At 39.1% G+C, this 27,000-nt stretch overlaps 1 protein-coding gene across 2 annotated transcripts in view; it reads left to right on the top strand.

Moving 5' to 3' along the window:
* The window catches only part of FAM13B (family with sequence similarity 13, member B), a 36,747-nt gene extending 10,419 nt beyond the window's left edge, over nt 1–26,328 (top strand). The window contains exons 6-23 of one of the 2 annotated variants that reach the window (XM_009869019.1): nt 1,437–1,540; nt 4,504–4,545; nt 5,563–5,718; nt 7,549–7,684; nt 7,931–7,954; nt 11,157–11,224; nt 11,943–11,997; nt 12,400–12,547; nt 16,304–16,514; nt 18,303–18,432; nt 18,905–18,986; nt 19,274–19,503; nt 19,815–19,898; nt 21,057–21,152; nt 23,750–23,833; nt 23,935–24,107; nt 24,518–24,619; nt 25,815–26,328. In XM_009869019.1, the coding sequence (XP_009867321.1) occupies nt 1,437–1,540; nt 4,504–4,545; nt 5,563–5,718; nt 7,549–7,684; nt 7,931–7,954; nt 11,157–11,224; nt 11,943–11,997; nt 12,400–12,547; nt 16,304–16,514; nt 18,303–18,432; nt 18,905–18,986; nt 19,274–19,503; nt 19,815–19,898; nt 21,057–21,152; nt 23,750–23,833; nt 23,935–24,107; nt 24,518–24,619; nt 25,815–25,938 (2,049 nt within the window). In that variant the 3' untranslated portion in view covers nt 25,939–26,328. The remainder of the gene's footprint in view (nt 1–1,436; nt 1,541–4,503; nt 4,546–5,562; nt 5,719–7,548; nt 7,685–7,930; nt 7,955–11,156; nt 11,225–11,942; nt 11,998–12,399; nt 12,548–16,303; nt 16,515–18,302; nt 18,433–18,904; nt 18,987–19,273; nt 19,504–19,814; nt 19,899–21,056; nt 21,153–23,749; nt 23,834–23,934; nt 24,108–24,517; nt 24,620–25,814) is intronic. The other variant, XM_009869018.1, reaches the window with a different exon arrangement.
* The last annotated feature ends 672 nt before the right edge of the window (nt 26,329–27,000 follow it).

The following is a 27,000-nucleotide window of genomic DNA, read 5'->3' as shown; positions in this document are numbered from 1 at the left end:
TGCAGTAAACATGAAAAAAAACTATAGAATCAGAAAGGATGCTTCATTAAACTTTTGACCACTATAAATACTATAAATACTTTTCCAAACTTAAAGGCTTTCATAGTATGCATTTAATGGCTTTTAAAATAAAATTAAAAAGCACAAATGTTAATGTGGGTTTATTAGGATGTTTGCCTTGATGTAGGGCCTGCAGCATCTTAAAAAGGAAAGAGGAGAAGCAGATCTTAAACACGGTTCTTACAGTTCCTTCTCCTGCAGTTTTGTTGCCTCTTTGCTATTGTTGGATTTTTGGGAACCAGCTATCTGTATATTTCCGTCTCTTTGTGGAGCGAAGGGGAACACTGAGGCTGCGTGTTGTGCGTGTCAAAGATGAGTTATCTTGCTCTGCGCGATGGGGTGTGCGTGACCTTCCTTCCAGCTCCTTGCACTATCACTGGCTCACAATTTTGCTCCCAACCTGTTTTCTTCACCCCTTCTGTTTGTCCTTTCTGAACCGTATGACCTTCATGCACTATGTGGTATTAATTTGACAGTTAGAAAGTGATCTGGTGAGAATGTGGATAATCATTAATGCAGTTTGATTTAGTGACTGCTTGAAAATAATATTTAAAATAAACCTGTTGCCTGGTCTTTAAGCCCACTACTCCGCAGGGAGTATTTGTTGCGCTCGAGTTGATGTTGTGTATATCAAGGAAACATCATATTCTCTGATATCAAAAAGAGCTGTTGGGAACAGACTTCTGGTTTTGCTGTCCTGACTTGTGGAAGAAAGAATTACTGACTCAGCGTTGCAGCTTTTAAGATACGCTGTTGAAATAATCACTTTAGAGTCCTTCTCTGTCCTTATTCCAGATTTTTCATCACTGCGTTTTGCCAGGCAGTATTTGCTTTACTTTTTGCAGTTCACCTCAAATATTATCAGTCAAAAGTCTAACACTAAACCCTCTTGGTATGTTCTTTGGGCTTTTCATAATTTTAGGTGTAAAATATAGGCAATATGAGAAGTAGTAAGATCAGTAAACAGTTCACTTTGTCTGTATGAAATGCAATGACAAGGGCAACATCCTCACTGCTCGTGTGATGTTTTTGTTCACCCTTTTTTGTTTTAATCAGTAAGACAGAGGCAATAATATTAAGAGCAACAAAGCAAGCGAGGCTGACCAAACATAACAACTGCCTGGATTGCTAGAAAATACGTTATTGTTTTAGCTCAGCGCTCCCTTTAACATCCAAATACTTGCCCCCCTACCTAGAAGAAGCTGAGATCAACACGTTAGGGAAGCTTTCAAGTGTTGATTGGGCAGCTTATTGTCAGGAGTGACCTCATGTTGCAGTCTATTCCTATTTAGACTGCAGGGTTTAGTGCAGCACTCCAGAAGTGCCGGCTGACAAGCAGCCATTGAATCCCGGCGAGCAGCATGCATAACCAGCAGCCAACACCGCGCTTTGCCGTCTTTCAGATGAAGCATTTTTACATGAAGTGCTCCTCTGGGATCGCAAAGATAATCAGAATGGCCTGTAAAGTTCTGCTGCACAGGTAAAAATATATGCGAGGAAAACATTGCTTTGACGGGATTGCGAGGCAGACTTGATTTTTAACTTAAATTTTGGGAGGTTAAATGTGTTTCAGAGGTATTGTGAAATGAAATAATGTCACAGCTGATTTATTTTGTAATGAGAAGTAAGAATCTATGTACAGTCAGTAATTTCCCAGAAAAACTTTGAAATGTTTTATCTCTAGTTAATGTATTTTTCTATCTGAAGCAGTGTTTTCACTGGGACGTTTTGTGGATAGGGAGACAGTGCAAAAAGGGATTGTCAGAAGAGGGTTAGCATTATGAAACAAAGATGTTTACCTTTCTGTGTCTTGCTGTGTCATGCTGCGATGAGGCTCTGTCTAGCAGTATAAATTACAGCTTTTAAAAAGTATCCTTGAACTGTGGCACATTGCTTTGAAAGTTGTCCTGTATTTTCATCCAAGAGACCGATACATTTCTGTCAAAAAGTGCTTAATTGCTGAAGTAATTGGTTGAAGATATAAGATATTCTTTATGTAGTAAGAGGATTCTTCAGGCTTTACAGTAGTGCTGATTTATGCACATCTCTGCTGAGAACCTCTAATGCGTCTCAAGGTGTTTAATAAAAGTGCTCGTGAAGGATCCTACACGGGGGCTGAAGGTTACGCGGCGAGATGGAGCGTTTTGTTGTGAACCATGTCTGAAATCTTTCGGATTCTTTAGAGACGAGTTTAATTCTCCCCACTCTTGACACAGTTCCTGCTTGTCCCAAGTGGAAGAATAAAAGGATTCCAGGTCATCACATTTTCCTTTAATTAGTATGTGTACTTGTGCCCTTGATTGATTTTATTTTTTTTTTGCCCTCTTCTACAACTAGGGTGTTAGAACATTCTGTGCTCTGATTGCCTTCCCCACCCCCCAGTTTGTCCTACGAGAGACTGTGTTTTAATAGTAAATTGATTTCAGTGTGTACATCTATGTATTAGTACTTTTGGAAATTAAGTATACATTTTATAATGCAACTTTGGTACAACTAGCTGAAGAGATGGAGATTGGATACTTAAACCAACATTTTTCTTGTTTTGAAATCCTGTGGGTGTTTTTTTTCCCTGAGGTTCTTGCTCGTGCTCCTCTTACCTCGTTCACAAAGCTGAACTTATTTACAGCTTCATGTCTGAATGTTTTTATTTCAAGTATTGTCAAAACAAAAGTTACCAGGAAACGTAAACGCTTGGAGCATGTAGTAGGGCTGTGCTAAACTGTGCACAGAAATATCAGCAAAATGTAGGTGTCCTAAGCTGTAAACTTTTTCTTATAATCTATTTGTTTGAAAGAAAATATTGAAATACCAGTGTGTTCACTCTCAGTTTGTTTGATCCAGCAGCTTTGAAATTAGTATCTACAGGATCTGGCTTCTACATCTGGTGTTTTAATTTCCCAAAGCTATGTGGCAGCATCTATTCCGAAATAGTACTTTAGAGCTGCTTGTTCTGTTAAAGCATTTGGAATAGATCCGCTTTGGTTTTGCACCTAGGCAAGAAACACGCAAATCCTGAAGTGAGCTTGATTCGAAATCAAGCTTCCATTTAAAAAATAAATAAATAAACCTTCTGTGAGCACCTGCCTCTTCAGTTGTTCCGTGGTGGTGTTTAAACACAGTGCTCTCTGCTGTTGGCCCAGTACTGGCTGTCTAAGGCAAAAGGGCAGAGCTGTTCTTAAATAAATACAGTAACCACTTACAGTTAGTGTTGAATTGCAAGTCCTTTATTGCTTGTGTTTCATCTCCCTAGAGGAACTGAGAACAGACAGTCTGCTTGAGGTGGTCTAATTATCCTACCTCTCTGGTAGTGGAACTGCTAATAAACTTGAAAAGGTCTAACCAAGGTATTTCTTGCAGAGAAACTGTCTGTATTTTTTTCGAACAAGCAAGACTAGTATCAGTCAAAACTGTCTTGCAAAGGTGGCATCTATTCAGTTCTTCAATGGAGTGGCAAGCTCACTCATATTTCCAGGTTTACTTTGTGTGTTCATGAAAATAGTATTTAAAATCAACATTGGCTGCCAGCAGTGTTGTTGCTTGGTAAAGAGTAGACTAAAATTTTATTTTTCAGCTTTTTGAGCTTAGTTATATAACTCTTCCCATCATGTATAATAGGAAAAAAAGCATTTGTTCATCTTATTTTTTTTCTGAATAAGACATGTAAGTTGCAACCAATTGCTGTTTGCAATAGCATTCTCTTATTTCATTCTTAGCGTATTTACTATCACTTTGTATAAAATTCAAGTGTTCTGTTTTTAATGAATTTGGATTGTATTCATGGAAAATTGTAGAGGGACCACATACAGATGAGTTAACTTATTTGAGCTTGCCACCCTTCCACCTCTCCTAGGAATTTAATATTCCCAGTGGCTTGTGCTGGGAGATTTCCAGATGCTTTTCAAATGGTTTGCTCTGTCTCAAAACCTCTGGAAGGTGCCTGCCTTGGACTTGAAACGTAGCTGTCCTTGGAGGGTGCTGCAGATCTGTCGAACATGACAGAACAGAATTATGCAACAGTCTGACAGGTGGGGAAGAACCTCCATGAATTGTGACTGTGGAGGAAAACAGTCATTTGGAATTTGCTTTAGGCGAGGTTAAAATCTGCATTCTTAAGCAAGGTGTCAGGAAATCTGTGGAGACTTAAGTGATTAATATTTCCCATGGGAAAGACTGTACATCTGAGAGCTTATAGCTTCATAATATACTTCATAATATACTCGAGAGAGACCAAAATCGGCTTCTACAACATTGTTTTATGATGTATTTCTTTAAGATTTCTTCATCTAAATAATAAAGGAACTGTGATTCAGTGTTTTCTTTGCATATTTATTCTATTTGCCACATTACATGCAGTCTGTAAGGGTTTCATAAGTCCCTTTCTGTTGACTTTTATTTAATGTGATAAGTTTCTGCATTATGTAACTTGTTTCTTCTTTATTGCAGTGCTCATATCTCTCCCATAAGTATCTTGCCAGCCTCTGCAGAGTAAGTATAATGAAAACACAAAATGTTTGAATTCTGCTGGCACTAGAACATGCATAGAAGATACATGTCTTCTTTCAGGAAAAAGTGCTGCGGTAGATTTGATGATTAGTTGTGAGCGAACATACTCGGGTGTGAGGTGTTTCCCTTAGGGCATCGAACTCTAACCCAGGAGAAACCTCCTGTCTGTCAGCATTGTCCACTGCAGAAGCATGAGGGCACAGTATGGTAGAATCTAGACTCCAAAACACTTCAGTTTTATCCTTAAGCGCGTCATAGGTGTTTGACTTGAAAATTCCTACAGCATTCACGTTGTGGTTCTAGCACCACTTCTAGTTGTTAATACCAAGTAGAGTTCGGTGGAATTGTGTGTACAAATGCGGAGGAAAAGTAAATGCACAATTCCAGAGTTAAAAATGGAGTAAAATAATTACAAAATTTTACAGGAGGATTTTTTTACAGGCCTAATTGTGTATTTTTGGTGAGCTAGCTAAGCAGCGCTCAGTCTATTTTTAAAGAATGCTGTTGTTTTCTTGATGTCTCTCTGGGTTTATCTTGTGTCCTTCATCAGGTACTTGCTCATTGTCTCTGTTATTTGTTGGCTCTCACCTTTTAAGATTACAGCCTTGTTCAGGAGGGGTTACAGCTGGCTGGGCTGAAGTGGGGCCTGCTCCAGGGTTTAGTCTGACCAATTACAGACACAGGATTTTACTGTCACATTAATATTTTTTAATAAATCACAGAAACTTATAAAAGCCTAATATAAGTTATTCACTGTAATGTGATTACCCTTAAAATTTTGTTAATAGGCTTCGTAATACTGTGTAAATCTTACCAAATAAAAGATTCTAACTGTGGTAATTTCCACTGCCTTTTTGGAAAAAGTCTCTTTTTTGCCTTGAAGTAGTTGTCATCAAAGGTTCCTGTCGTGTGTGAAGTTTTATCTCTGTCTTTCTGCATAGTTGATCAACGCAAAAGGGGAGATCCTAATAAGAGCTTTCTGTCTGTCTTTCTTTTTAGCATTTTAGAAAGAACAATCAGAGCAGCTGTGGAACAGCACCTTTTCGACCTGCAGAGCAGCTTAGATAATGATCTTAAACATATACAGCAGCACAGGCTGGGCTGTAACAGTGAAGCAAAAAATCCCAGCGGGGATGAGGAAGGATCTAACAACCAGTAAGATTTTGTTTTATCTGTAGGGAATTCTGTAGGATTCTGTCTTAACTCTTCCAAAATAAACTACCCCAGTCCCCCACCCCAACCCAAATCAAAAGTTACAACTTTTGTTATTAACTTCAATTCATCTCACATTTTTAAAACAAATTAACTTCCATCAGTTGCCAGTAATCGACAGCTCTTGAAGCAAATATTTTCAGTTGATCTTAGAACTAAAAATGTTGTGAAGTATAAGTGCTTCACTGCTGAATTCTGTGTAAGTAGCACAAGAATTGAAATTTACCCAAGTATTTTTGTTCTTACATTGCTGATGCTACTTACGACACAGTTTTACTGTATGAAAGCAGTTGTAGATACTGTTTCAGTTTCTTTATCCAATCTTTCCACATGAATGTAGCTATTTTACTGCTCTGGCTGCCAGTGTCACTGAAACAGCTAAAAATGAATAGAATAAGCTCTGTGACTCAGCACAGAGTTTCAGCCTCATTTGATCAGCTTTTTTTTTTTAAATTGTAGATCTTGCTGTGTTATGAGTGTAGGGATTGCCATGGCAGCATTGAGAAACTGGTACATTTTGGTGTTTTATTAAAAATAGTCATGATTAATAGCCAAACTCCAAAAACATGTAGTTAAGTAGGACTTCAGTACCCAAATTTGTTGATCGGAGCCTGAAATCCATGCGGCATTCAGAGACTCGAATGCTGTTTTCTAAATTGTTCGGTCTTTACCATTTTTAGACGTCTTCTCTGTGATGGGAAGTCAGACTAAAGTTAGCAGTTGATCATAAAAGTAGTCATCATTGCTGGTAATGATCAATTAAAACTGAGTTTTAGAGTTTTAATGTCTTTGAAGTAATTTATAAGCAAGTGTGTAATTGCCTGAACAACCTGTTGTTGCCGAATTCCTTCAGTTAGAGCGTAAGCGCTTTAAAGGCTGGCTGACTTCACAAGTGGAGGCTAAAAGTACCATCACTGTGGGTTTGAAACCGAGATACTCTTCTGGCACAGTGACTGTTTCAAATGCTTCTGATCATCGTTCCACTGTGGATTAACCGTAATAGAGGACACATGATAGCGTTCTTGGAAGAGGTCATCTGGGTCCTTGAGAGCAGGGCTGCCAGCAGCCCGTGCATGAGGCAAACACACAGTTAAATGAGGAACTAAAAATGCAGTGATCCAGTGCAGATTTCTTAAGACTAACTTAAAATAATTGCTGGAATTAAGAAAAAAAGAGCTTAAAATGTTAAAATCTGAACCATCCTGTTTAATATCTATATATCTGGTAGAGGAGGAGCATTTTTTTAAAGCAGCAGACAAGGAAGCCAAAGGCTTGTGATCAATTAGAGAACCGCAGTAACAGGGATGGTGGTGTGTAAAGAACATACAAACATGAATACAGTGTAAGTTAGTTTTAATCTAGTTGTACTCTTACAAGCCTTAAGTTCAATTCTAGGAAGATTAAATGTTAGAAATAATGGGATTTCTCACTGGAGGGGAACATGATGATACTGGTTACAACCTTTAAAATTGAGAGGATTGTAGCCACAGCAAGTTCATTGAGTCACAGGAGTTTAAATGTATCGTTGCTTCTGGCTGTTAGTGCTTTTATTCCTTAGATTAGCATAGTAAGTAGGGGGTGTAAATCTCTGTACAAATGACATAAATTTGCCTACAGATGATTGAAATTGCAGATATTACTAGTAACTTTGTAATTTTGTTGGGGAAAAAACCAACCTGATGTTTGATACTATGTAAGGGAAAGAAAAAAAGCGGTGTCTTGTTTTAAAGGTGGAATGACAGGTTGCTAAAATCTTTCTGTTCCTATCTGTAGGAATGATGTTATTGAAGATAATGACACTGGTAGCAGTGAGAACACAGGAGGCTGCTCTGAAGTATTGGTTTGCACTGAGTTAGACAGCGAAGCTATGAAACATGATACTGTATCTGAGGAAGAAGAAAGCATTCAGGTGAGACGAAGAGCCTTCTGTATATGAAAATCTTAAACTGCTGTGACTTTAGCAAAGTCCTTTAGAGATCCAGGTTTTCCTGATGGCTCTGATGAAGCCGTTCATAGTATTGTTGCTCTGTGCAGTTAATTGCCTTCCCTGCTGGGCACATTTTGTAAACATGCACAGAGAAAATTTTTTAATGTATTTTGGTGCAACTTGTTTGGACCTTGACTAACTTTTTTTTTTTTAATTGGTCTTTCACAGGTACCAGCCCTTCCTTCTGCTGAGGTAAGTCAGTGTATCAGCAAGTTGTGCATCTGTGTTGGTAAAGGCTTCCTGAGGAGCAGAAGATAAAGAGCTGTGATTGTAGCACAGCCCACAGTTATTCACACCTTGTAGTGTGTGAAGAAAGAGTAGAAGTAGCCCTCACCTTGAGACTCTGCAATCCCTTGACTGTGCTTATGCTAGGAAGGTGTGGTTTTGTAAGTAGCTGATTAAGCCTTTTCTCACTATTTACAGTTTCTTCTGCGGCAGATACAGATGTCCTGTTCTTTTCAACACATCTTCATCTCCCTTCTAGTTGAAGGACTTTTGGCTTAGATATTTGACTTCTGTGCTAATAGCCTGTGTCCTTCCATACTGATAGGTGTGCACTTTGAATTCTTACACTTGAGCTGTTTAGCAAAATTAAAATGAAAGATAATCAGACTTGTGACCTCCCGAAGAGGTTGTAAGTTTAACAGAGTCATCTTGAAAAGTATCAGGATTGGCCATGTGTATTCCAAAGCAGAAAAACTTGTCTAGAGTGCTACATGAGCACCTGTTAGGGTGTGATGCTACCACACTTGTAAAAATAAAATACTTGTATTTTTAAAAAACAGTTTTTCCCAGAAAATACAACGTTAATGATGCTTGAGGTTGCTTTTGAAGTTCAGAAAGCAACTGAAAATATAACAACAAACCACACAATTATCAGGTGTCATAGATTTTGGCTTTTCTGTTATGCAATCAGTAAGCAGCCATCGATTTCTCATTCAGAGTATCTTTTTGTGATCAAGCAATACTGTAAAATATGTACTGACAAAAATGAATTAAAGTATAACAGTGAAATGCAAGAGGATTAAGTTTCTAGCATTCTGTGTGAAATGGCACGTGTGGAGCTGTCAGATGAGCACTTCTGAAAAATTCAAGTTTGTAGTTCCTGATTTATTTGGTAAAACTTTTATTGTCCTAAGTCTAAATAATAGATTTGGTGGGTAGGGAGATTTGCTAGGCACGTGTAGAGAACTTTCCGCAGTGTTTTTTAGCTTTTTGCCTGTGAGTCCATAAATCTTTCTGAGGGTTTCCTGAAAGATAACTAGATAAGCAAACCTATCGTAAGTAGACTTAAATTAACTAGAAGAATTTAATGGGTCCGTGAACTTGAGAAGATGGAAATGGATGCCTTAGCGTAGTGAAACTGTGAGTCTTGTCTGGAATCTATGATTTTATTAGAACAAAAAGTTGCCACAGCACTTTCCACTATTGTAATGTATTTTTCTCCTAGCCTTCTGTTTGCTTTCACTGATCCCAAATGACTTGTTTGAATCACCTAACAAGCCAAATTTTTCGATTGTTCCTGCTAAACTGGCTTATTGTTTTAGAATGCTGTTCTGTAAATTAAAATATCACAGAATGTATTGATTGTCTAGGTTCTTTCCTGATGCCTTAGTGCCAAATCTTATTATTAACAATTATGAGATTGTTCTCCTATAGCACAAAATGCACAAAACATAGTGTTGGAATTAGATGACATTTTATCCACTTCAGGCAAGAGCTCTGTTGAAAGTACAGAGGAGAGTTCCATGTTTCTGCCACACAACTTTTACTGGCTGGCTGGGTACATTCTCTTTTATTTGTAGCATTTGTGTTCGGTTTTCAGGCTTTTGACAATGAAAGCCTTCAAAAGCAGTGGGGAGTTTCTCATCTAAACTCCTAACGCTTTACTTCCTCCCGGCTTCCTTGTTGAAACGTTGAGCTGAGCTTTAGAAATCCAAACTTGGAAAACACAAACATGGCTGGAGAAACAGCAAGTTGGTGGCTTTTCAGGGCATTGTAGGCAGTTTTGTTGGTTTCAAAGAACAGCTGAGAAATGAAAATTGCGCTTTGGAGTTCCACGTGCGTTACTGAGCTAAGAATATAAAGGGAACCCGGTGCTTGGGGATGTGCAGTCGTGAGTTGATGTGCTTTTGTGGTCCTCTGTGATGTTATTCTTGGCCTTTTTTGCTTTTTGATATGCTTCTGTCCGTGGCGAGCAGTGATAAGGTGTCATTCTGGGGTGAAGTTTTATTTCTTTTCAATGTTAGTTTCTACCTTGTTAATACACCATTGCAGAGGTTACTGGCGAGTTGTGTCTTCTGGGGAGATGTTAAAGGGAAACACGCTGGTTCTTCTGTATGAAGGAGGTTGAGAGGAGCACGTAGGGTTGTGAGAAGCGAAAGATGTGCCCCTGAGCTCTCCTCTGGGTCTGAAATGGAAACAGAAGCAGCTGCTTCCACAACCACACTAAGTGCGACTATGTGAGACTTGCAGAGCTCATCTCCACAGTGGAAATTATCCGCTGGAGGACGACAGATGCATTGTAATTAAAAATTGTTTCCCCCAATAGGAATTGGACTTGAAATAACATAAACAGAATAATGGCGTTCTGTCTCGTAAGAGTGAATATTACTGTCAGCACCAACTGTTATGTATATTTGAACACTCCAGGTTACTTTAGTTTGTATTCAGACAGTTTAAAGATCACTTGTGAAGAGCTTCTTGAAGCCTGAAACCAGATGTAATCGGTTATTTTTAAATGACATGTTTTATATGTCAAATTTCTCATGTTCCTCCAAATAAGACACTTCTTGAAGAAATGAAGTTCTGGGCTTTGGCATAAATGCTTAAAGTAGTCAGCTGTCCCGTGCCAGCTTTTAGCGCACAAAATGGTGACGAGGATTCATCTGGACTTGTTTTGTGAGATGCTGTCATAGAAATGCCAACATTTCTTCGGCTCCTTCCAGTTCTGTTGCCACTTTATTTAGTAACAGGGATTAGTGACTCCTTTTAGAAAGTCTGTCAGTCTTATTCCATTTTGTATATCTACATCCAGCTCGGTTATTTTTGAGACTAGGATATACTTACTGCCCTGATTTTAGTCACCTCAAACTTCATGCTATGTTTGACAATTTACAGTAAAGCTGTTGGTGTTAATATATAAAATAAATAATAAAATGATTTAACTGAAAATGGAAAGTCATGGCCTGTCTTCTAGTGATGAAAGCACCCAGTTACTGGCCTTACTTTAGATGGAAAAATTTGACATGGTTCAAAAGTACGATTGCCACCCCCCTCAACGAGCCGTGCTTCTGGTTCTTGAGGGGTTTTTGTAGTCAGTGGTGATTACAGAGATGTTTTCAGCTGGGACAGCTGTTCCCAAATCTTTCTAATCATAACTTTTTGCCAACAGGCTGCAGATGTGTTATTGAAACCGTGTGATGAAGATGCAGATGTTGATGGAGAAACTAATAGTGAAAGGTACTAATTTTTCTTTTGTCATATACATGGCAGAATGTGGAACTTGGAAAGTAAGTGTACCAAACGGGTGTAATGTATGGGAGGTGGAACTAAACATACTTTTTCACATGTGAAAACAGAGAGGAGAAGGTGGAGCTACCTTTGAATGATGATGATATAAAAGGCACGGAACTTTCTGCACTTTAAAAGTCATAGGCACAAGCCGATCTGATATATACTGTGGGATTTTTTTGTGAGCAACCCTACGTTCTGAGAAATAGAAGAAAAATAGAAAAAAAATAGAAGAAGAAAAAGTGATTTTCTTTAAAATATTGCTCTTAATGAGTGAGGAATTAACACCAGTGATAGTGACTAGCCAGAAGACTTTGATTTGCAGTTTGAGTTCAGCACTGATTAAAATTTCAGCTCAAGTTCAACTGACTTTTAAAATCCTCGTTTGAGAATAAAGGTGTGAGCCGTCTTTATTTCTAACTTGAGTCTAGTCCAGTTGTTTACATGCATCAGCTTGAAATTCAGTGTAAAGAGCAAAGGGGAGGGAGGGCAGCGATGTAACTTTTATTCCCCAGAATTGTAGTTATCCCTTTAAAGAAATACATTGCATATCTGCTAAAACTGGACTAGCATATGTAAGAGTGAAATGTAAAGGGAATGGAGACTATTTACTGTCCGTGAAGAATTTTTGTTTAAAATTATAATGAGGTGTGTGTCTTCTTTTTAGGCAAAATAGTATATTGCTTGGTGACAATGATAGAATATCTTCAGAGATGCTTCTGGTAAGGTTACAGTTTCATTTATGTACAGATGCATAGCATCTTATGAACTTACATGAAATACAGATATTAAGAAAATCTGTAAATTTAGCTTTTAAGGTCTTACGTTGTTTGGCCTGCTGCAAGGTTTGCAAAGCCTTTGTTAGCCCTCTCATCTCGCTTCGCAGAAACATTTGGCAGCGCAGAAAGATTGTACTTGTGTATCTCATGTAAGGAATGTTTTGTAATGCAAATAATTGACTATTATTAGAGGTGAGGGAGAAGCTTGTTTGTAATTTCTTGAGTTAGGAAAGAAGATTTTTATTCCCTCGCCCAAATTTCCAGAAGTGCTGGAGCTGGCATTTGTTAGGTGTCTGATTTCTGGTTGTTAAATAATAATAAAATCGTTGTGTTATTTAAATGCAGGATTCAAGTAGCAAGACTTGTGATCTTAATGCAAACACGGATTCAGAGGTGTCGGAGGACGGCACCGTTAACGTTTCTGAGGAAGCTCTGGGCGTCCAAGTACCACGTCTAGATCTGAAGAATGTATCTGGTGGTGACAAATGGGAAGGTAATTTTCACCCTTTAGCTGCCCATATCGTTAGCTAGGAATGACAAATAGAACATTTGGCAATGCAGAAGCAGAAGACAACTTAGGCTTTTCTCTTTAGTTTAATCCGAATAATATGTTCCTGTACACATGGTAAGATTGATCAAGTCATGACATACGTGCCATCCTGTTTCAGAACTATCTGCATCTTAATTAAGGACCTTAGAAAAAGTGTAAAAAAATAGTCAAAGGAGCAACTAAAGAAAGCAAAAAATACTAAATTCCGTACTAGAGGTTTTGAAAAATAACTTATGGTTCCCAGGACGTTGAGTCTCCCATCCAAGTCCTTAAAAAGACTTTCTCTGATTATGTCATACAGTTAGTATTTACATTGTGTCTTGGTTTGTTTTTGTTTGTTTTGTGGGATTTTTTTAAATGTAACCTACTGAAGTTCTAATGCTGGCTGAATTTGACTTAAAATCGCTAAGCTATGAAACAGCAATTTAATTTATTCTGAAAAATCTGTTGGTTGTTTTGTTGTAGGCATAGGGAATGTCAGGTGTTGGTTTCCATGTCCTTGGACAACTTGAAAGAGCTCTAAATTTTCAAATAAAAGTTAAAACTGTAGATGGATTTTACTCCCGTGCCACTTCTCCCTCCATTGCTTGGATTTTTAGGGAAAGTAAAATGTTTCAAATGTAGTTTTCTCTCAGGCAGGCTTCCTTATATTTGTGACCTTATTCTTCATGGCCTTCCAGGTTTAGCAAGTCTCTAAACTTGTGACTTTACTGAACTTCGTTGCTCAAGTGTGTGGTGATAAGTGTTTAGGCTGCTGTTTTACTTGTGGAAAAACATAACCGTGTTGTAACCAAAACAAAACTCTCTTCTCAATATAATCTTTTCAAAGTACTTATCTATTAAGTGTTCCTTATATTCTGCTTCCTTTGCCTAGTGTTGATATTCTGAACCACCACACATAGGTAAAAAATGCAAATGATACATTTCCTTAAAATTCTGTGAACTGTCACCTACAGTACAATGGCTGCAGTCCATTTGTTTCCAGTTGTAAAAAACTTGCAAAATACAACTTGGTGGGTAAAGGAGATTTACTATGCAGGGATGAGGTTTTAACTTCCAGCAGGCTTTTCCTGTGAGAGCTAGTCTTTGAGATGCCTCAAAGTGTCATGGTCAAATGTTGGTAACACACTGATAACAAAGAATCACTGCACTTCTGGTTTGCTGTAAGTATTAAAATTACCGAAATATAACCAGAATGTGCATAGTTTAACAGTGCAGCATATGATTGTACCATGCCAGCACATAAAGCTTTGTCCTGAAGCTCAGATGATGGTGACTTATTGGTAATTTGTCACCAGTGGTGACTGTTTTCCAAATTAATTGCCCTTTTAACCCTGGTTCAAATGATGAGGTTTGCAGTGTGTGATTGGCTTGCCTCTCTTGGTAAAATATTTGCTGGCTGGTCATCTTGAGCCAGAGCAAACTGTACGTTCGGGGAGTCACAGAATCGTTTAGGTTGGAAAAGACCTTTAAGATCGAGTCCAACCATTAACCCAGCAGTTCAGAGTAGGTCGGGTCCATACAAAAGTTGATTTGCAGACATCTCAACACACTGAGTCCGGATCTTCATTCTTTTTGCTCAAGTTAGTAACCTTAAGTTTTTTAAAAAATGAAGTCCTGCTTATTTCTCAGTGTTTTATTTACATGAATTGCTTACTTGCACATTACATTTTGTTGCCTCCTCTATTTGTGTTAATCTGGTTTAATACGTATTCTCAAAAGGTTTGTGGCTTCCATTTTCATTACGTCCTTAAATCTGCTCATGAACGTTGCTTTGGTTTTACTTACCCCAATAGCTTTATGACTCTTACTTTGACAAGAAAGTAGCATATCTGTATTTAAATTTATAATATGAATCTTCTCAGTGGCAAAACCATGATATTTTGCGAGAGGTGTTACTTCATTGCAAAGCATTTTAACTGTGGCTCTTTTCCAGTCCTGTTCAGAAGGGTTGTTATGATCTCAGCCTTCCAAGACGCTGCAAGAACTCGTGGCGTTCCACTGAAATGGATTGGCTTTGCAAAGAAATCTATCCTAGTCTAAATCTTGTTACAAGATTTGGGTTATTAAAGCCTGTATAATAGAAAACTTAAAGTCTTGTAACAAACAGAGTTCTCAAAACGGAACATTAGATGCTTGCTGGCTTAAGGAACAAATGCAGATCAGTGTATCTGTAATTCTGATTATTATTTTCTGCATTTGTCCTGCTTTTGGGAAATGGCTGCCATCTCTATTATTTACAAGCTGTGAGCATAAACGTATTTAGAACTTGTCTTTTGTTAACGTGAAGGTGCACGAGACTCTCTTTAAATTACAATAAGTCTTTTACTATTCCTGTGTCAGCTCTTTGTAAACCTTTTCAGTAAAAAGTTCAAATTTGCTCAGGACTGAGCATCCTTACCTGCCTTAGCGGTTGCTTGGAAGCTGAGAGTGCTCAGGGCTGGCCTAAGCGATGGGATGTTTTTCCCTGGTACTGTATCTTCCTGCTTTACATGTTATGTATAGTTTGTTCTGACTGTGCTGTGTGTTCACTTCAGTATTTTTGCCATTCTTTTTCATTTTATTAGCGCCATGCCCTATCACTTTCCCCCTCATTGATTTCAAAACAATGCATCTGCAGAGAGAAGGGGAGGGTAAGTATGGTTCGCCATACGTTCAGTTATCTGCCTTTTGATAGTTTATGGTTTGCTTTCTGACTAACCCTTCACCTGCTGTCCCTTAATTCTTGGGAATGTTCTGATCCGCAATTTTTTTATTTTTTTCCTAAAAGGTCCCCTTCTGGTATCTTGTACTGTGTAAACAGGCAAGATTATAGCTTAAAAACAAAACAAAAAAATCCCAATACACTTAGCAAACGTACAGTGGAAAGCAGGTACAAGGGTTATTTTTTTTCAAGATTACTTTGTGGGTTTTATTGTTGTTCTGCACACTTTGAACCCAGTTTTCAAATTTCTTATTTGAACTGGAAAATACAGGCAGCTCTCTGAAAGGAAGGGGGGGTGGGAATTAAAGTGCTTGGAAGACCATGTCAGCTTTAGGTTCGACAGTGAGAAAACTGTATCTGAGAATTGCAAGGGATGTTAGCAACTAACTTTTTATAGTGATTTAAAAAAGAAATTGTTTTGGAATCCCCTGCCTAAAAGAAATCACCTTCCACAAATTAAGAAATCTCTTTTTCTCAGTGGTATAAAGATGGATTGAAACTTAAAAATGCAGCAGCACTCCTTTAAAAAGACTTAAGCAAATGGGTATTGCGCCTAAAGTGGTGTTGTCAGTCTTACCTTCTTCAGAACCAAGAGGACAGTCTTTCAAAGTAGATGTGTATGGTAGGAAAATTAAGTTCCACAGCAAAATATTGCAATAGGCAAATAGATTCTTTTACCTTCAGGTTTTGGATAAGCAAGTAAGGCTCTCTTACACTGCAGAACTGTTCAGAAATGCGTACTCCCAAGATACACTTTGAAAAAGGGATCCTAGTGTGCATACTTCATTTCAGTCCTTTTTTCTTTCAATTGTTATATGACAGAGTTTGTAGCTTTCTGATGTACTTTAATGTTTTTATTCACTTTGTGTACGACACCACATCCACTATAGCGTATGAGCCTAAGCATTGGGTATGCATTTTTGTTTCCTTCTGACTCTCGTTTATAATTCTGTTAACAGAAAAATACCGTTTTGTGTCCCCCTTTTATCTTCTAGATCCGTTTCCTGCTTTCAAATCCTGGCAGGAGGACAGCGAATCTGGAGAAGCGCAGCTTTCCCCGCAGGCTGGAAGGATGACTAATCATCCGCTGGAAGAAGACTGTCACCCGGTACTGTCACATCGCAGCTTGGATTTTGGGCAAAGCCAACGTTTCTTACACGATCCAGAAACGTTAGATTCTTCATCCAAAGCACTTTCTTTTGTTAGGTATGTGTTTTAATGCAACTTGGTGGGTGTTGGGGCAGGAGATGTTGCTGCCAGTATGGAAATACAACTGTTGAAGAACCTCATGGGTGTTCACAATCTGAATTAATTGCAGCCCGAGGTCAGAAGTAGCGCTTTACGGCCATTTGACTGTTCTGTGTGCCCAGGCACTGCTGCAGTGAGTCAAACCAGAGCCTGTCTGGGATGGTATCGTGTCTCTCAAAAGTAGCCGCTGGCAGATGCTGAGAGAAAGAGTCTAAAAATAGTGCAGGCTTGCACAGATTGCCCTGGCGTTTGGTCAGGGCTTCTGACAACCTGCTCCAACGGTGCTTCCTGGGCTGAAGATGGTATTTATATCCTGTGTTTACCAGTCTCTGGTGGACTGCTGATCTCTGATCTTACATAAGTTTTGGCTTTTTTTTTTTTTCTTTTTTTTCCCCCCAGTAGCATGAGTACTTATTTTCATGCTGCATAATTTTGGATTTGTTTTGCATAGTGTGTTATCCACTCCCAGTAAAGAGAGCGAAGCTGTACCAACCATCCCAGCTGAAGTGTGCAGTAAGGGTCTGGACAGCTTCTTCCTTTGGGCTGTGGGAAGTCTCTGTTCAGAAGGGATGGATTAGAGAGCACGGCATGGCACAGCAGTGCAGTGGAAAGTTAAGGCAGTTAATGCAGGTCTTCTCCTGCAGAGTCCAAAGGTTGAGCCCTTTTAACCCAGTGGATGGAAGTAGAGTTGTAACTAAGGCTGCAAGTTGTTTGTGTGACATCGGAGAGCGTGACTCCCCCAAAGTGTAAATAACCTACCACCTGCACTACTACTGTTACTATGAAAGGGCATTTAACAAGAATTCCTGTGCTTGTTAGGGAAAAAATAATCTCATAAGAATGAAAAGCATCTGGGGCGGGAGAGACCAAGTTTAGAGTCTCCAGTTCTTTGTTTGACAAGTGTTTTGATGCAAAAAAGATAATTACCCCAGTTTTCTCTGGTTAGCCACAGAAGATCATTGACAGGTACTATTACAATGATGCAGAAGACTGGCTTGCTGAAAAGTGCTGATGGTTATAGATGTTCTCCTTATTCTGAAACTAACAGGGATCTACACTAGCAGATTATTAGATCAGTATTTCTAAAATCTTGAACTACATAGGTGTCACTAGCGGTGTTGAGGGATCTTTCAGATGCCTCATGTAACAACTGTACTAGAAAATTCACCTGGTCAGTTTTGAAATAACAGGACTTTTTCACAAGCAGCGAATGTCAAGGAGCTGAGAAAGTGCAAAATATCATTTAAAACTTTCTCTAGAAGTATATTAGTGAGGCCAACAGAAGGTGTTGATATTTTAGATAAGTATCTCGTAAGTTCAATGGAGCTGTCTGATTACCAAAGACTGTTCAGTGTTCTTCTAGCCTGGCCTTTATTCTGTGCCCAGTACTTCGAGAAATACTGAGTATCCGGTAACTTAAATAGCCCAGACACCAGAAAGATCTGAACTGTTTTAATGACAATTAACAGTACATTAGTTGATTACACCTAAATTTCAAGTGCTGTTTTTCTGTTAGGAGTATTACTGAAATTAGAGAGGAAAAAATACCACTTCACATTTTGGATGTGATCAAAGTGGATCAAAGCGTTTTGATTCAGTAAATAAATAGCTCTGACTGAAAACCTGAAAAGAATTGTTATGAACTAAAGAAAAAAAAATACAATTAGTCATCTATTACTCAAATATACAAGTTGTTTGCACTCATTTAATTATTTAAATGGCATATTATCAATGTTTTTAATACAGAACGCGAAGAGCATCCTTTAGCTCAAAAGATGACAAAAGGGAAGACAAGACACCTTATCAGCTTGTCAAAAAATTACAGAAAAAAATAAAACAATTTGAAGAACAATTTGAAAAAGAGAAAAACAGCAAGGTAAGTCAGCACTTCTGCTTTTACTCAGCATAAAGGACTGCATGGTAGAGCTGAGCTGCTGCTTGTAGTTCATCACTGAATAACTGGGTTCACAAATGGGAATAATTTTGTAATATGCTGCTGTCTGCAAAAGTGAACTGAGCAAGAGCAATATTAGAGAATGTTCCGTAATGCCTGAGCCCGCACAAGGGCGGGCAGTGACACTTCTGCAGTCAGACTGAGGCAATATCAGATGAAGTACGTGGAGAGACAGAAGCATCTTACCACTCTCTGGTTCAAGTTCCGATGTCTTGTTTCAAGTTTGTTTTTACAAGTGGTTTCTGTAGGGTTGGCACAAGTGGGATTTGCTGAGTGGCATCCACCTCACTAGTCCCCTTTACTGTCATACATATTGCCAAAACTTGAAAGAAGTATTTATAAACAGGATTTGGTGTGTTTATTTTCACAAAATGTAATTTGTATTACTTTTCAGCCCTCCTATAGTGATATTGCAGCCAATCCAAAAGTTTTAAAATGGATGACTGAACTTACGAAATTGAGAAAGCAGATAAAAGGTAAGAGATGCGACAGTTTTGTGTTTTCTATCAACAGAAATTATCTACATGACCAAAAGGGCGAAGATCGTTCAGTAAAATTCCTACAGAGCAGTAGAAATGCTTCATTTCTGGATTCTAAACTAGTTGGAAAGCAAAATCGAATTATTCTTGTGGCTTTGCTTTTAGTTCATTAGAATAGAAACTTGCCCTATGCGAACTGTTACGTTCCTTTATTTGCAGTTAAACAAACTGAGAGAGTTACTTCTTTTAAACCTTTGGACTGAACAATTGTTTTTTCATTTCAGATGCAAAGCAGAGGAGCTCAGATGGAGAATTCATACCTCAAACACGTCCACGAAGCAACACTCTTCCAAAAAGCTTTGGTTCCTCTCTTGACCAAGAGGATGAAGAAAATGGCGATGAGATACAGGTTACGGAGAAGGAGAAGAAGCCCACCAAGGAAGCTACACTTGAACTCATTTTGAAAAGATTAAAGGAAAAACGAGTTGAGAGATGTTTGCCAGAAGATATTAAAGTAAGCGTAAGGTTATGAATAGGCTGTTTCTAAGCAGTGGGAAGTAGAGCACTATCAGGCACTTCAGCTCTCACCTTATTGGCAAAATGATGTGCAGCAACCCTTTACCAAGCCCCCCTCTTTCAGACTCTGTGGGGAAATTATCAATATCAACCACATTTTCCTTGCTTGCTCTATGTTAAAATATTTATGAGTACATGCTGGTGATTTTGGGCACTTTGACTCGGTTTGACTAAGGCGTGTGTGTTGTTGATAATGTACAAAAACTGTTACACAACCCGTGTTTGAAATCGTGAATTATTCTTCAACAGAAAATGACAAAGGACCATTTGGTAGAAGAGAAAACGTCTCTCCAGAAAAGCCTCCTGTATTATGAAAGTCAGCATGGACGGCCGGTAATACTTGGATTTCTACATCAAATTATATTAATGTGTGCTTAGGCAACAGTAACTCTTGTGCACGAGTAGAATTGAATGTTGTTGCGTAGGGACTCTTTTGCTTTTCCAAAATACAAAGTTATCTGTTGGCTTCCATGTTGCTCTCACAGGAAGTTATTGCACTGACTTTGTTTTAAAAAAAAAGTATTTTTTAATAGGCCTTTTTTCCATAAATCAGTAGGTTACTGGAATTTGCAAAGTGGTTGGTGTCATTTGCCTTATACATGTGTGAGGCAAAGAGAAATCTTAAAAACAAATGACACTGTTGAACTTTCTGGGAAAAGGCCTGAAATGTTACCTTGGATGTTACAAAAACAGAAATGAAGAGACACTTTCTTTTCCCCTACCTCAAGTCTGTGGCACATATCTTAAATACTTGAAAGTTAGAGTAAGTGACTGGCAATTAGTGCCTGAAGTTCTCGGGTTTTACTGTGGACGATGATCAGCATCACTAGTCCAGTCACAAGGTCTTTCCAGTTACTATTCTGTCAGCCTTCTGGACTTGGCACAGCAGCTTTATGATCAGCACAGCCAAATAAACCTGACCAAGCTTCTCAGTCTAAAAGTCAAGGAAGGGTGGTGGTCTTGGAGACACTAGCACTGGTTCTACAATCCCCTTAGGGAGAAGATGCCAGTAACTGCTCAGGATAGCCTGTAAGCTTCATTTTGGTGGAGTGCGCGGCGCGCAAGAATCGAGAGTACAGCAGATGTCAGATAAAATCTCTCTACGGTTTCATCTTTTTCTTTTTCCCCTTGCCATTTCTCTAGAATCATCCTCATTGCTAGGCACATGGTCTTCTCCACCAGTTCCTGGTCCCTTTTTTGTTTCTCGTCCATGGATCTTTAAAGATAGACGGTTTACTTCTGCTGAAGCTCCCCTAACTGTTAAGAAGTCTGTAAAACTACTTCCTGAAAAATATAGGAAGTTTGAGAGAAGAGAGGATGAGAAAGCACTCCTTCCTCTTTATCTGCATAAACCCCGTTTCATGTGCACAATTTAAACCATTTTTGTGTTCCCGACTGGAAGGGGCGTGGCCTGGCATGAGAAGCATTTGTGTTTGCTTGTATATGACTGAGCGACCAGTATAATTAATTCTGTGGTTTCTCTGCCTTTAGGTTACTAGAGAAGAAAGACATATTGTGAAGCCACTTTATGACAGATACAGACTTGTAAAACAAATGTTAACTAGAGCAAGCATTACTCCTATTCTTGTGAGTAAAACAAATGCTATTTCTTTTTTTTTTTCCCCCCTTTTGAACTGCTAGACTGCCTTTAAAAAGAGCCGTCCCATAAAACGCATCTTTCTTGTGGAAGATACAAGATGTTGTTGTTGTCACTGCACTTGAGGCATTTGATTTACTGCTGAGAGCAGAGCAGTTCGAAGCTGCCTGTGACCTTGGTGGCTCTTAGGGAGTGAATGGTTCTCGGTGGAAGTAAACAAGGTGGTCTGACTTGCCGAGGCATTCCCCAGTCGCTGTGCTAGGGAGGGATCCACAGCACATACTGTACTTTTAGTCCTCTCAAGAATAGTAACACCAGTTGCAGTGCAGCTCGCCTCTCTTCTCCATGGCAAGTTACTGTCACCAGAGGCGTGAGTGACACTTGGCCGTAAGAACAGTTTCATTCCTTCATGCTTCCCCAGTGTGAGACGTGTTACTGACCCCCGCGGCATCTGTACATCACCTGCGCTTTTTCATTGTGTTTTCACTTCATTCCCTTCTTATTTGCAGCACTTTCTGTTCTTTTCTTTCCTCTCTTGGTGGTATTGCAAGAGATGAGGAAGAAAGTTTTCATTCTGTGCCAGGAGATTGATGTAGTCCTGTTCGTAGTACCTGTACAACAGTTGGGGGGTGACAGCCAGCTGTCTGTCTGTGTTCTTGGTGGCCTGTGACCAACTCTTGCATGCTGACCCAGACTTGCAACAAAACAGTTTTGATGTTACTGTTTGACCCTTTCAGAAGGAAGGGACTGCACAGCTGACGTGAGAGAATCTCTTTCCATACAGACAGTTCTCTGCCAGATTTCAGCAGCCGGGCATGGCTACCTCATCGGCTGTTTACACTAACTCAGTCTGTTCTTAGCTCTGCCCTTCGAGCCCAAGTACATTGGGATAAAGGGATCCGTTCAAGATCATTCCTTTCTTGCACATACGTTTTTGGGTAGCTCTTTTATAGAAAAATGTGATTTACATTACAGTCCTTTTTTCAGCTTAAGGGCTTTTGTGTGCAAATCCCTTTTTGAACTTCAGAAACACAGGTAGCTCTTAAACTCCTCAGTGTTTCTCTGTGACTGGTGAGTCCCAGGTTGTTGGTAGTGCCCTTGACTGACTGAGTTTTGTCCCATCTCTCACCTCAAAAATCTGACTCTTCAGCTGAATTGCATTTTATATTATTGGTAGCCTAATGCCTATATAATAGTAGTTATTTTTTTATTTTTGAGGGGGCTGTGAAATAAAGAGGTAGGTGATAACCAGCCAAGAGGATTTTAAATTCAGAAGAGATCGTGGTAGCATAATTCCTAATCTGTGCTGTAGGCAACAGCTGTAAAATATTTTTCACAGGCTTCTGCTTTTGAAACCTGTAAGAGAGATGTGGAGCTCTCTAAATACCGAGAACTGCTCAGGCTCTTTTTTGGTCTGTGCAGGCTCTGTTGAGTGCCAGCTGTTGGTTAGTATGACACTTGCTTCCCTGAGCTCTCGTACGGTATCATGGTATAGTCATCACGTACGCTGAAGCCTCTGTGGTCTTTACCTTTCATGAAGTAAAGTTTTGTCGACAGGTTGTTGTCTGTGTGACGTTTGTGTTCCACCTTCCTTCTGTCCAAAGAATCATCTGTTGAAATTGCTTGTGCCATCCAGGGGTAACGGATGAGCGGGACATAATTGCTTGTGTGTGACCAGCAGCTGCCAGTGACACCTGTACAGCACAGGGACACCCGCTTTAGGCTGAAGTTCAAACAATTTTGATTCTGAAGTGGCAAGAGATAACTCTTACGTGGCATTTCCAATTGCAGGGCTTCAGAGTGGTCTAGAAAAAGAAACTGGCAGTATAATTCTCCTGTATGCCTGGCAGAAGAGTCTAAAAAAGGGCTTTGGCATTGCGCAACTTTATTTTGATGATCTCCCTGTGCTGTGGTTTAGCAGGAACAACAGTAAATGTGAAATTCAGAGACTATAGAATGGGTTGGGTTGGAAGGGACCTTAAAGGTCACCTCATCGCAATCCTGCCATGGGCAGGGACACCTCCCACTAGACCAGGTAGCTCAAAGCTTCATCCAACCTGGCTTTGAACACTTCCAGGGATGAGGCATCCACAACTTCTCTGGGCAACCTGTGTCAGTGCCTCACCACGCTGAGAAAAGAATTTCTTCCTAATACCTAATCTAATAAACCCTCTTTCGGTTTGAAGCCGTTACCCCTTGTTCTGTCACTACACGCCCTGATAGAGAGTCTCTCCCCATCTTTCCTGTAGGATCCCTTTTAAGTACTTTGGGTTTATGAATTCTCTACAAAACACAGAGAGTGAGAGTGCTTTTATTTTAAGCCAGAAGAAGAATATTAGAGTTTCAGATATTTTTATTTCTGTGTCAAGAATACTTTGGGCATCTGAGCTTTTTGAGTTATATGGTTTCATGTTGGGTTTGTGTATGTTTCTGTTGTATGTGTCTGTGCTCTGTAAGTACGTTTGCAGTCTTTTATTCTTCTGAAAGAAGGAATGCCTGTAGGTATTAGGTGACTTGAACAAAATTCTGAGTCCACACAGCATTGAACATCTCATTCCACATAACAAAACAAAAAAAATTTTTGCAGGGGTCACCATCAACCAAGAGACGGGGCCAGATGTTACAGCCCATTATTGAAGGTGAAACTGCCCACTTTTTTGAAGAAATTAAGGTGCGTACAGTCCATTTAAAAAAACAAAAACAAACTTCCCAGCACTTTTAATAGGGAACTGAAATATTTCAGACTTGTGAATTTCTGGTTTTGATTTTCAGGAGGAGGAGGAGGAAAGCGATGGTTTGTCTGCAGACCTGAATGATATCTTGAAAACTGCTGCCCAGACACAGTCGGTTTTAAGCCCAGTTGAAAACTCCGAGTCTGATGTTGAAGATGGTCAAGAGAAGCTGACCCGGGACCTCAGGCTGTCGAGCACCCGCGCTGCTTCCATGTATGTAAAAATAAAAAGTGACTAATTTATTGCGCTTAATGCGAGACCAAATCTATGATGTTGGGGGCGAGGGAGGGACATATTCAGCGCTTCACAAAAGTTTCTCACTTGAAGGAACGTTCTTTCCTCTGATAAGTCTGACTTGGATCCTTTTGTGTTCAGTGAATTGTTTGGTTTCTTCTAAACCACCTTCAGCCCTACCTGAGCTGGGTAGACAGCAGGAAATTTATACCCTTTTATTAACTACTAGTTTGTTCTTAATTTTGCACTGTCAGACAGATAGCATATTCCTGATGAGCAAGACGATTTGATTATTAGTGCAGCAAGCTCAGTTCTTTGTAAGTGTGCTTTGAAGGATTTAAATTTTATTGTGTGGCCAACGGTATTTTTCTTTCACTTGAAATTTTTAGGCCTGAATTATTGGAGCAACTGTGGAAAGCTAGAGCTGAAAAAAAGAAGCTACGCAAGACTTTACGAGAATTTGAAGAGGAGTTTTATCAGCAGAATGGAAGGTTTGTTTAGCTCAAAAACAGATGCTGGACAGCAGCCTCGATTTGTCGCCAAGTATTTTTGGTTTTTTTCAACTTTCTGTATGAATGTTGCCCAATGGAATCTGACTGTGTGTTTCTACTAGTGGAGGAAGCTGGCTCCTGGATTTTGTTTCTTCTGTTACAATTTGGAAAGCATAATAATGAAAATGGAAGAAGTGGTTCTTTTTTTCAGTTAAAAAAAAATATTTTAAAATATTCATGAAAATGGTTTTTTTTTTAATACTAAAACCCCACAAACCTCAGATTATCCCTCTGTTTTTAACATAGGGCAGGCAAAGTTTGCCTGTTTGCCCTTTGTTTCAGTAGATCAGTCCTGGCTGGATATGTGCTTTACCTTTAAAGGGGAATATAATTTTAATTCTTCTCTGTACTGTTTAGTACTTTTAGGCATCTTACTTGCATACATGCTGTTACGAATTTGATTGAGCTGCTGCCCATTGTGTGTAATAGGAGGTTTTCTGAGGTGTATCACCTCATGAACAAAACGAACCACACTTCTAAGAGGTCAGTCACTTTCCTGACTGGCTGACATTCTCATTTAACTACACTTTCTGCTCTGTTTCTCCTTAACTATAAACTCCTGCACCATTGGTCACACAAACTGTACTAATAGGGCTTCACTGTGCACTTACTGAGAGCGGGGCATAACTCCTGATTTTATTGGCAAATAATGAGACTAATAGTGAAGGTTAATATAAAAATAAGTCAGATTAATAGATAAGTTTATTATATTCTAGTCTTAAATAATTCTCTGCTATCAATTTGTGGGTCAGTCTGTATGCAGTGAAAATATAGATTAACTTAAATTTGGCGTTTTTCTGTAATGTGTACACAGGATCCAAAATGAAAGTCTTCATACCCTCTTAATGAAACCTCTGGAAGAACTTGAGAGCAATTTATAAACAATGCTGCAGGAGTTGGGTTGAATAAATGCTGCTGGGTTTTCTATTCAGTTTGTTAGATGATGGCAATTTGAAATACAATAAACTGAAATACAATAATGAGTCTATTGGTCAGTGACCTGCCAAAAATGTTTTTATCTGCCTGAAGATAACTGCACGTAGCTGCTTTTGTGTTTGGCTTGCTGCATGGAGGACTTGCTTGAAACTTCATATATGGGGTTTTTGTTTTATTTTGTTTTGTTTTATTTTTACAGGAACGTACAGAAAGAAGATCGGGTTCCAATGCTTGATGAGTACAGGGAGTACAAGAAAATCAAAGCCAAACTGAGGCTGTTAGAAGTCCTTATCAGCAAACAAGATTCTTCAAAGTCGATTTAAATGCTGTTTCTCCAAGTCGCTGAGTAGCACGCTGTTTCCCTGTACTACCGCTGTACTTATTGGGTGCTTGTGTTCATTTGTCATGCACTGTCGAAAGAATCCCCTTTGTGCACTTTACTGTGGTGCCACTCTTAACGTGTCGGAAGGGTAAGTAGGTCCTGCCTAGAGAGCGAGTAAGATTTCGAAGTTTGAGGCTGCTTTATCCAACTTTAGCAAACACAGTTTCCATCAAAGTTTTGTATTACAGACACACCCGTCTTGTTCCAAAACAACCATAGCTTTTTTTTTTATTTTTAGCGTTCAAGAACTTCGAGACTTTTGTTATTACCAACTCTTTGCATTATTGGAGAAGTTATTAATACCATAATGCTACACTGAACTACTCCTCTTGCCTCTTTGCTATTATGGGGGGAAAAAAGTCAGCAAACCAAACGCACAGCTCTTTTTTCTTGGAACCTTTAAAAAACCAGACTGAAATTCCTGTCAGAGGACTGCTGTGGAACAACTTTAATTTTTGGTATTCTAAATTGCACCTAGAACACAGTAATAATTAACATCTGTGGATTTTGTTCGTTAATGGTCACATTTCCTCCTTGATAAAGAATGACAGTGGACAAACCAGAAAGTGACCTTGCGTAGTTTCTTTAAAAACTTGGAAAACTGAAAAGTTCTATCACATGCTGCCTGCAGGACTTGCGTTACTGTTGTTCATTTTGATCATTTTATCGGTTAATTGTTTATCGACTAGCGGTGACATAGTGTTTTGTCTGAATTGGATACTGCATCTCCACTTTCGGAAGATCTGAGGAACGTTAATGAACATTTCAGTGTGTGGGAAACGTGACGGTGCTCAGACTTGCGTAGCTCCAGCAGGAAAGAGCTGGCTTAGGACAGTTAAAATTCCGCTGTACCCGACATAAGTATGGTTTCAAGGGCTAAAATAGTGTAGTTAATGCACACCACGGGGTGAGCTGTCAGTTTGGAGTGAAAAAAAATTACTGCTGTTTATCATGGTTTTTGTTTTACAGTTGGAGAATAAAAATAAGTTACCTAACCCTTATA

The sequence above is a fragment of the Apaloderma vittatum genome, unplaced genomic scaffold, assembly GCF_000703405.1.
Source record: "Apaloderma vittatum isolate BGI_N311 unplaced genomic scaffold, ASM70340v1 scaffold1305, whole genome shotgun sequence".
In the NCBI taxonomy this organism is placed as follows: Eukaryota; Metazoa; Chordata; class Aves; order Trogoniformes; family Trogonidae; genus Apaloderma; species Apaloderma vittatum.
Note: the sequence above shows the minus strand (reverse complement) of the source record. Positions and strands in the feature narration are given on the sequence as shown.